This window comes from Austrofundulus limnaeus, unplaced genomic scaffold, assembly GCF_001266775.1.
Source record: "Austrofundulus limnaeus strain Quisiro unplaced genomic scaffold, Austrofundulus_limnaeus-1.0 Scaffold497, whole genome shotgun sequence".
NCBI lineage: Eukaryota > Metazoa > Chordata > Actinopteri > Cyprinodontiformes > Rivulidae > Austrofundulus > Austrofundulus limnaeus.
In genome coordinates, this window is record NW_013952899.1 from 32921 (window position 1) to 43252 (window position 10332).

Here is a 10332-nt window from a genome sequence, read left to right on the forward strand (position 1 = left end):
CATTAGCACCTCTAGTAATATATTTACTGAGAAAAATGTTGACGTGTTCAATACTTATTTTACCCGCTGTATATGACTCTTCGATGCACCTAAAAAGGCAGTCAAGTCGCCAAAAACTCCTGGAGAGAGAGAGATAGCACAGTCATGGAGGAAAAGTGTTCAGATGCTTCAGATGGTGGCCTTTTAATAGTAGAGATCATATTTCTCCAGTTTTAGCTTCTCTCCACTGGCTCCCTGTCAAATTCAGAATATAATTTAAAATATTACTCCTAACATACAAAGCTCTTAACAACCAAGCTCCATCAAAAATAAACATCTTATTGTTCCATACTTTCCTAACAGAGCACTTCACTCTCTGATTGCAGGTTTACTTGTGGTTCCTGGAGTTTCTAAAAGTAGAATGGGAGGCAGAGCTTTCAGTTATCAAGCTCCTCTCTTGTGGAACCAACTTCCAGTTTCTGTCCATGAGGCTGACACTCTGTCTACTTTTAAGATTAGACTGAAGACTTTCCTTTTTGATAAATCCTATAGTTAGACTTAGGTTTCCTGACTTATTCCTTAGTTCTGCTGCTATAAACTTAGAATGCTGGAGCACAAACTGACAACATCTTTTTTTAAAGTCTTATATAGATCTCTGTATGCAGTGGTGGGCACAGTTCCTTAAAGCACTACAACACTAATAGGGGAAGTAATTTACTGATTAGTGCTTTAGGGATTTTGCAATTTTTTTATTCATTGGTGGATTAGCACTTGCTAAATTTATGTGATAAATTTTGAAGCACTAACTGAGGTCTTTAAATGTTACTGATCAACATTATTGTTAAAGCTGAAAGCTGTCAGACATTGTTCATATGTGTGTCACTTATCCACCAGGTGACATACTGACAATATTCTGCACACAGTAAAYATTGTCTCATTTTGATTTTGAAGAATTTTCTATAGGTCAACTGGGTTATATTAGTGCTTTAGAATTAGCTTTTGCTAATTTTTTCAGTGTATTACTGCTTTAGAATTAGAGGACCTAAATATTTGAGTTAGTGCTTTAGGGTTAGTGCAATACATCTTTAGATTAGTGCTGCCCACCACTGTCTGTATGCAGAGCCGGCTCATGGCATAGGCGAACTGGGTGGTCGCCTAGAGCGCCATCTGCTGGAGGCATTGCCAAACTGCAGAAGAAAAAAAGAAATTATTTGTTATCCCTTGTTGTAACTCTGCTCAGTGCCCCATTCAATTAGCTNGTGTGTGTGTGTGTGTGTGTGTGTGTGTGTGTGTGTGTGTGTGTGTGTGTGTGTGTGCCACTGCTAGAAAATCAATAGACCAGATCCAAACACATCGGCTGTGACACCTTTCCCTACATGAGTCCCACAAACCGTCAGGAGACCAGCTGACATCCAGTCAGACCTGCAGGCTCACCTCTGCTGACGCTGAAGTTCTTGAACGGGTTCTGGTTTCCGTGGACGGGCTCCGTCTTAGTTGAGGTAGAAATCCCCGGTTCTTCAGAGTCAACGGCTCTGTAGGTGTGCACCTGCTCTTCATCAGACCCCATCAGCGGTGCCTCTTCTTCATCRTTCTCTAGTTTCATTTCCATCATCACGGCGTCCTCTGAGCCTASAGGCAGCGTGTCCCAAAACGCAGCCAAGACCACAAACTGAAGCAGCACCCACAGCAGGCACATAAAGATCTGAGGGCGAGAGGAAAAACTGAATCCAAACCGTGCTTTCCACTACATAGAACCCTTAGAAAGATGTCTGTAATTATCGGAGCAATCAAGAGAGACGCTCCGTGTCAAAAATGGAAGCAGACGTGTTGAATTTCATCTACGCTGCTACAGGTGTTTCATTAAAGCATCATGGGATAAAAACAGACAGGTACAGGTTATTACAGGCCTAAACCTGCTGACTTTTTTTATTCCTCTTGTTCTGGGAACAAAGCGCGGGGATGGTGGGATACATGTGAGTGTAGAATATAGAGCGACAATTTCTGAAGCGTGCTTTTGTATTCGTAAGCCTTTCAGAGAAGCTCAGATTACTGATTGTCTGGATGCAGTTACCCCAGGAGACGTATACTTGTTCACAACAAAGGGCCCCAGTTTGAAATCACACAGCCGCAGGAACAAGTTGAACGCCGGCCCTGGAGAGACAAGAGGAAGAGCTTTAAAGATGAGATAAATGGAGGATGTGTGAAGGCAGTAGCCTCACACCTTAGTGATTTTATTGAATGTCTTCTGCTCCTCGCAGATCAAACTGCACATCAAAGAAAACAGCTTGGAAATCCTCCACAGTCTGATGTTTCACAGAGGCAAGGTGCAGAGAGGTGAGAGCGACACCTCTCCTTTGTGGCGAACGTAAAAGGCAGAAACTGACCGACAAGGAGGCCAGCTTGCCGACAGGCCATGACGGCTGCGAAGATACCGGCTCGCTCCTCTGGCAGAGTGCTTCTCGTTAGGAAACCAAAGATGGACGAGCCTGCTCCTGCACCGATGCCTGAAAGGAAAACACCATCCATCTAACGCGCCGAAACGTCAACATTCTCAGAATTATCAGCATCTCTGAACAGGAAGGGCAACAAATATGAGAACATTGGTTCTTAGCACTGACAAGTTTTATTGAAGAGACTGAAAATCAGTGACAATTGTATTCATTTTGTGGCTCAAGTTGAAGTTTCAACTTGCCCTGTTTTTATTTTTCAACCGATACACCACAGACTATTCAAGAATAAGCTTAGCTTTTAGTCTTACTTGACCTGCCAGACTGTTATGGACACTGTTACTCCTCTCAAAACAAAACAGTCTAAACCTAAATCTTAAGAGGTTTTGCCTAMCCTAGACCGTTTGCATTAGAACTCAACAGCAGTAATCTGTCTTCTGGTGTGATCTTTGATCATTTTAAACAGGCAGTGGTGCAACTTCTTATTAAAACCTGGACTGAATCCTAAAAATGTAGCTAATTTTAGTCCAATGCCTAAAGTTTCTTTTATCACCAAAGCCCTGGAGAAGATGAAGCACCRTCAGTTTATTCTCTTTCTTGAGGAGCATAAGCACTCTTGAGGTTTTAAAACTCTCCTCAGCACCAAATCAGCTCTTTTATGTTTTAATGAAATCCTTTTAGCTGCTGAATCTAATGACTGTTGTCCTTGTGCTTATAGATCTAATGACTGCTTTTGACACATTGAACCGTCACATTCTGCTGTCTCGTCTGGAGCAGTGGATGAGAACCTGGGAATACTTTGAAAGGTTCAAGTCCTACTTAACTGAATGTTCTGTGTTAGTCTTGGTGGTTCAGTATCCTCCTCTTCTCCTCTTTTTTGTGGAGTCCCACAGGGCTCGGTTTTAGGCCCTATCTTCTCCCCACACGGTTCCATATTAAAAACATGGTATTTAATTCTATTGTTATGCAGATGACTGTCAGATTTACATTCCTCTGAAAAAGTCAGATTCATACTCAATAAATCGGTTTCATTGGGATCTCAAGGACGTAAAGGTCTGGATGGTACTCAAGTTTTTTAATTTAATTAATCCAAAMCTGAACTGATTGTTTTTGGAGACACGGCTAGGTCCTCCCTAGTAGCTCTACTGTAGATTCTTCGGCCCAGTACAGCAAACTGATGGTGAGGAATTTGGGGGCTGAAGTGGATTTTGATCTTAAGTTATAGACAGCCAGAGCGGTGAGTTMTTAAAGAAGTTTTTTATCATCTAAGGCAACTCACCAAAACAGACGAAGAAGAGACCTTCAAGAGACAGAGGGGCAGCTCRTTCCAAGATTTAGGACCTGCTGCAGTAAAAGCTCGAACCTGAGTTTGAGTCTAACTTTAGGGCCCCTCAGGACCATCAGGAGCAGCTGATTTGGGAGAGTGGGATGGTTGTAGGGATGCAGCAGTTCAGCCATGGAGTAGGGTCCCTGCAAAGCTGCATTTTGTACTTTCTGTGGCCAATGGAGGACCCACTAACTCCACATATTAAATGTTCTACAATGGTAGGAAAGTTATGGATTACTGTCTCAAAGTGTTTTTTTTTTCTTTTGGAGTGATGAATATGATAATGTGGTTTTAGTGTGGCTTTATTACCTTTGAAGCCCAATTTTATTACATTACATTATTACATATTGCGATGATATTACATAATGTGACTTTACAGAACTACTTGTAGTTTATGATTGCTTACTATTGTTTTACCAGCCAAGTTATTGTTCAATAGTTAATTCAGTAATCACACTTTATTTTTACTGTTTTAAGTGATTTTGATGCATTTAAATGACTTCAACAACTTTGTGCTATTTTAWATAACAGCATGTTAGCGTCATTCAGAAAGTAAATGCTGTGAATTTGTCTTTTTTTTTTGCATTTATTCTGTTTTTAAATGGGGACCTATTATGCAAAATTCACTTTTTAAAGTTTTTTTTACTCAACTTTGGGTATGTACTTCTTTAAAAAACAGTCCTAGGACCAAAAAAATGCACCCAGGGGTATAATTCCATCATTTTGTGATGTCACAAGCTGTACAGCAACCCACTAGAACCGGCGTTCAGCCCCTTACCTAGCAACCCCCGGGTGAAGCTCCACCTCCTCGGTATAAAAAGCCGTCACAGTTGTTGTTGAGCAATAGCTCATTTCACAACAGGCCTCCAATAGGGCAATGGGTAGAGTGTTGGACCAGAGAGTGGGAGACCAGGGTTCTAGACTGGCATGGACACAATTTAATTGTTTATTTTCGTTCGTTATGAACACGTTTTCTCATGTACCTCTATTTTTTAGCTTAATAAAACCTTGTTAAAGCCTATTTGTTCAAGTTTCTGAGGTATTTTGACCGCTGCTGCTCCCTGCTCTGGTAACAGCATGCAGTGAGCGCAGAGCAGAGGAGGGGGAGGAAAAAAGAAAGAAGCTGCGACCGACTCTGCCTCTGGGTCTCATATGGTTGTACAACGGAGCTTCTGCTATTATTAGCCATGCTAACGTAAACRCTGGCTTTGGAGGGCGGAGTCAATGTCAACAGATTTTTGGAGGGCGTTACCAACAGAGCTCATTAACATAAACAGCTCTTCTGAACAGAAGTCAGGGCAGGCAGAACTAGAAAATGGGAAATTTTATTATCTGAGAATTATTTTTGCATTAAATTGAATGAACATGGTCTGGATAGCCCACAGACATAACATAAAAATTTCTAGGACCCATAATTGGTCTCCTTTAAATATTTAACTTTATTAACAAAAATTGTTCTCATAAAAATTCATCAAGATCTCTTTAGACCCTKTCATACTTTCATTTGGAAATTTGCTTCGTCTCTAGCTTTACTCTTATCTACTTTTAGCTACTGTTCTGCCACTTTTAGCTTGTTTTTTTTTTTTTTKTTTKTTWTTTTGGACTTTTTGTTTCTTTTAGCTTGTTGCCAGCTTTTTTTTACATTAGACATGAAGTAGCCCTTTGATATTTTAAACTAGTATTTTAACAATTATATCTTCTACACGTACCTTTTGCTATGTTTAGCTTTAAGTTAGCCTTATGATACATTTAGCTTTAATATTTGATATTTTWACATAAAAATAAAAATAATAGTCTTTTGTTCAATTAAATCCTCTAATTTAAAGATCCATCGTGTTTATTCTAAATGGGAAGAATGTGTTTGATATTTATCTTAAACTGTGGGAAACTGTGTTGCATCTGTGTGAATGGGTGTTCTGAACTGTAATTTTATTGTGCTCTGTACAATGACAATAAAGGTCTATCTTATCTTAAACTAAAAGTTTAATAAACATGAATGAGAAAAGTGAAATTTTAGCCCAGTTCTTAAACAGTGGAGGGCTGTTTTAAGAGTCTGGCTACATAAATGACAGAAATCAACACATGAAATAAAGACAGAAATACAAACGTGTGTGTGTGTGTGGGTGAGTGTTTCACCTGCAACAAGCCGACTGGATAATAACAGCCACTTTGAATATCCAATAAAATACATGAAATTACCTGAGGACAAGGAAGAAAAGAAATAGAATAACGCTGGTGTGACAAATGTTCAAAATGAAGAAATGTTTGTTCTTTCATATTAGCTTCAAATGCCAACACACATCATACTTTGTGATCAAACAGAATGCCATAAAYCAGTGTTTTAATGATAAGAAAAATGATGTATTGTGATGATAAATGTTGGTTAGCCAAGGCCACAGTGTCCCAGAGAACCAACGTGAACTGTGTCCAATACACTGCCTTAAAAATAACTCAGACCTCTTGGCACAAAGTCGAGCTCGTCCTCMGAGCAGGTTAGACCATCAGGACTGTCCCTTGTCTCCGATCCTGTCGTGGAGAGRAGGGTGTCTRGTTTTGGGAACTTTAGGGTCTTAACTCTGTTTTATCCRGATTGTGTGGTTCTGTTGGTGTTTTCGGACCAAGACTTTCAGTGTCCACTGTGGACATTCAGAGCTGAGTGTGAAGCAGCTGGGATGGTCAGCTGCTCTAAAGCAGAKGTTCTCTAACTGGGGTCCCAGGACCCCCAGGGGTCCGTGAGAGGTATCTTGGGGGTCCTCAAAAAATTTCACTACATTGTTAATTTGGGTTTTATTTTTAAAAATGCATGGTGACAAATGAACTGATAAAACAAACATAATAAACTTAATAAAAATATAGATTCCAATGGCATTTAGGGTTGAAATGACAATAAATTACAAGGGAGTCCCTGGAATTTTTTCACCCTTGTAAGGGGTTCTCAGACCCAAATGACTTGAGAACCCCTGCTCTGAAGGGCTCGGCATGATCTATTTGCAGCCAACTATTTAACATGGTGGGAGGTTTGTACATGTCACAGCATGGGTTTCTTCACACGGTTTCTTCTTCTTCTCCACTCCATTATCTGTGCTCTGGTATAACTTTGGCTACAAATCTTTGCCTCAGGTGGTGGAGTCCAATATCTGGTTGTCTTGTTTCCGAGTGATGGTAAGACAGAGCAGGAAATGGATTGACAGATTGGGGCCTCAGTCCGTCAAGGCGAAGACAGATTTCAGTCAACAGCTCTGTAGTTACTGGTCCATCTACTTTACCATCTCCTATATGATCATGAGGTTTGGATCATAACTAATGACCAGGGGTCAGATTTATAAAAGATTGCGTGGAAACCATACTAAAAGTGAACGTATGGTCAAAAAGCAAAAATGGCGAACGCCAAAAAAAAAATTCAGATTTATAAATCCGCGCGTACACGTTTCTGCGCACCTTTCCTTTATAGATCACAGCCGCACCTCAGAGTTTGTGCACAAGGTCCCGCCTCAGGTTCTACCCTCTACACGCCCACACTCAACCATAAACAGTCAATGYAAAGTACCTCATGAATGTTAAGATGTATTTAAATCAGTCAGCTGATCAGTGTAAAAAAAAGTGATTGGTTCAGACACGCTCCGTCGTGCGTCTGGAGGATGACAGGTGCTGACTGCAGCTGCTCACGTGAACAGAATGTCTGTAATTGACAGATTTTCCCTCATTTTGCAGGTTTACAGACGTTTAGAGTAATCTAATGATTTATTTCAAAAACTCAGCTTCAAATTAATTTTATCTCAGAGCCTGCAGGAYGATGAAAACAATAAATAAAATAAAATAAGTCAGATAAAGTTAAGTTCACCGCTCTTCTCCCCTGTCCTCCCCCTCCTGCCTGCTGTTATCTGCAGCTGACCCCCCCATCCCCACCCCGCATGCGCGAGAAATACGGACATTAAAAAGTGAATCTTTTATAACACATCCACACTGGCGAGGGCGCGTGCACCCAAAGCGTGACTAACTGAGCTTTTTGCTGTCGTGCTGTTGAAATGTCTCTTGTCGGGGAGCGGTCTGTGGGTCAGGGTCATGAGGAGGAAGGAGATGAATGGATGTGTGAACTTTTATTTAAGATTTAAGTTTTTTATTTCAAAGGTCCTCATGACTCAGCAGCAGAAGCAAAAATAAAACTATTAAAAAAGCTGATGATAAAGTTGAATAAAAATCTAAGTCTTATTATGAAGGTAAATATCAATATCGGTAAATCACTGACAGTGATCATTACACAGTGTGGCTTCAATTCTTCATTTMACCATCTGTGTTGCAGTTTCCCGTCTCTAAAATGAGCGTACGCATGGGTCAGAGCTGGCGTGAGGCACCGCACATTTTCAATTCAAGTTTGGATTTTATGAATCACAACCTTGGCATGAAAAGTGGCGTACACAAGTTTCTGGGCTCGTTTTGTGCGTACGCAAGTTTCTGGGCTTGTTTTGTGCGTACACAAGTTTCTGGGCTCGTTTTGTGCGTACTCAAGTTTTATAAATCCGACCCCAGATCCTGCATTCAAGCAACTAAAATGAGCTTCCTGTAAGGTGGCTGGACTCAGCCATAGAAATAGGGTGAACTCCATCATCTGAGGGGGGGCTCAGAGGAGATCTGCTGCTCCTCTGCATCAAGCTGAGGTTCTTCTTCCATGAAGCAGCTCTGTTGTCCTCCATCCATATTTTCAGTTCCAGGCTGAGTCATTTCTRCCTTCTCCTCTCTGTCAACGCTCTCTGGTTTCATTTAAAAGAGTCGATCATCAGATATTGTCCAAGATTAACCTTCAGGGTGGATATAGCTCGCTAGCAGCCTCGCACCGAGGACCTATCCACGTCATCGTTTACCCAGAATGCTTTGCGTGTAAATAAAATTGCTCCGTCCATGTTACATATTTAAACCTTTACAAAACTAAACAGCCTACAGTATTTTTACAGAYTATATTTTGCAGTAAAAATATATTTTAATCAAATAAAGTCTAATGTTGCAAGTAATTGTGGATCCCTTTAAACATGTGCCACTGGGAAGAGACCCTATAGGACAGTCCCAAATTTTGAAACAAAACTAAACACATGTAACATGTAACATGCAAAACAATATCGTTGAAAGAACTTCATTTGTGTGATTTGTCGGTCTGTTTTAACTACTGACCAGCAATCTCGAAGAGGTTAGAGAAAAGTATGATGGATTTCGTAGTTTTGCTTCGATCAGACCACAACCCGAACAGTGGACCTGTGAGCAGCCCGCTCAGGCTGAAGGCAGACAGACCCAAACCCAGAAAGTAAGGCGGAGCCTCCAAAATTTGCAGGTACCTCCAGATTGTCGGCAGTATGACGGCTGAAACACAAAGAAACTATCAGAGGGTGGTTACGTTGCAACAAATAGAACTACACRTCTGAAAAGATGATGTCATGAACTTACCGTACTCTATGCCGCTCAGCATAAAAATTAATCCAATGGTGAGAAAAGTTAGATTCCTCTTTTGGTTGTTATCCATTGTGCTGATTCCCTTKCTGCCTTTTATCTTCAGATCCCTCTCTGTACATGTTGTGCAGAAATGTTCAGAGACATTAACAGCTAATAAGATCCACCATGCGACCACTTACAGCTGCTGGCTCAGATAATTAAAGAAATAAGTCACACGACTGGACACATTCACTGTGCAACTTTACAAAAAAACAGACAACAAGAACGATGCTTTCCCAGAGCAGAGGCCCAAAACTCAAAATAGAATATATCCAACCGACGCTGGAAACAATACCATCTACTAAAGCGATTGCAGCTCCATTAGGCATTTATGTTAAAGATGAAATTCTGTTTGAGTGGTGTCAGAAGCGAGGTGGCATGCTGCGAGCCTCGTGGTCAAGGCAAGGTCTCAGGTTGCCAGGTGAAGCCAAGTAGCCCAAGAGTTATACATTTTTAATCATGTTTTCTTCTGTTACATCAAAAGCAMCGGATTCTAGTGCAAGCCTGTAAGGAAATGTAGAAAACCCTTCTGTTTTCTGGGGTTACACAAATGAATAACTGTGGATTTTAAAGAACTTGTGTTAATTTGTGTTGATAAGCCTGAGTGGTCTGTTGACTGACCTTTGTATTTGTTCAAATAATTGTTATGGGCAGGTTACAACATAAAAATGTTTGTCATAATCATGTCTTGTGATTATTTAACAGGGGTTTTACTTTTAAACTGTAAGTGTATTTAATTTAGTTATGTTAGTTTTGACAGTTTAGTTATGATGTAAATACAATAAAAATTAAACCAAGATTTAGAATAATTATCATTTTGATCCATACATTGGTAATATCTGACTGGGCCTCGTGACACTTTATGTCCAACAAACTGGGCCCCGAGATCAAAAAGGTTAAGAACCCCTGGATTAGAAGACCTCAAAGTCCTGGATGGACACAGAGGCTTCAGAAGGTCCAGCATGTATTTGGGGGTCTGACCATGAAGTGCTCTGAAAGTTAAAACCAAAATTTTAAAATGACTCCTCAAATGCACAGGGAGCCAGTGCAGAGAGGCTAAACCAGGTGTAATGTGGGCTCTCCTGTGGGTCTTTGTTAATA

The 10332-nt window shown here is 40.6% G+C and overlaps 2 protein-coding genes across 2 annotated transcripts in view; one reads left to right on the plus strand and one right to left on the minus strand.

Annotated features, from left to right (window-relative positions):
- mfsd8l2 (major facilitator superfamily domain containing 8-like 2) overlaps positions 1-10332 on the minus strand; it is a 42607-nt gene that overhangs the window by 26208 nt on the left and 6067 nt on the right. The window contains exons 2-7 of the mRNA XM_014025767.1: positions 9187-9303; positions 8917-9102; positions 5890-5952; positions 2364-2483; positions 2051-2130; positions 1414-1681 (exon numbers count right to left, since the gene is read on the minus strand). Coding sequence (XP_013881221.1) covers positions 1414-1681; positions 2051-2130; positions 2364-2483; positions 5890-5952; positions 8917-9102; positions 9187-9303 — 834 coding nt within the window. The remainder of the gene's footprint in view (positions 1-1413; positions 1682-2050; positions 2131-2363; positions 2484-5889; positions 5953-8916; positions 9103-9186; positions 9304-10332) is intronic.
- The window catches only part of kcnmb3 (potassium calcium-activated channel subfamily M regulatory beta subunit 3), a 43462-nt gene that overhangs the window by 11048 nt on the left and 22082 nt on the right, over positions 1-10332 (plus strand). The window lies entirely within an intron of this gene.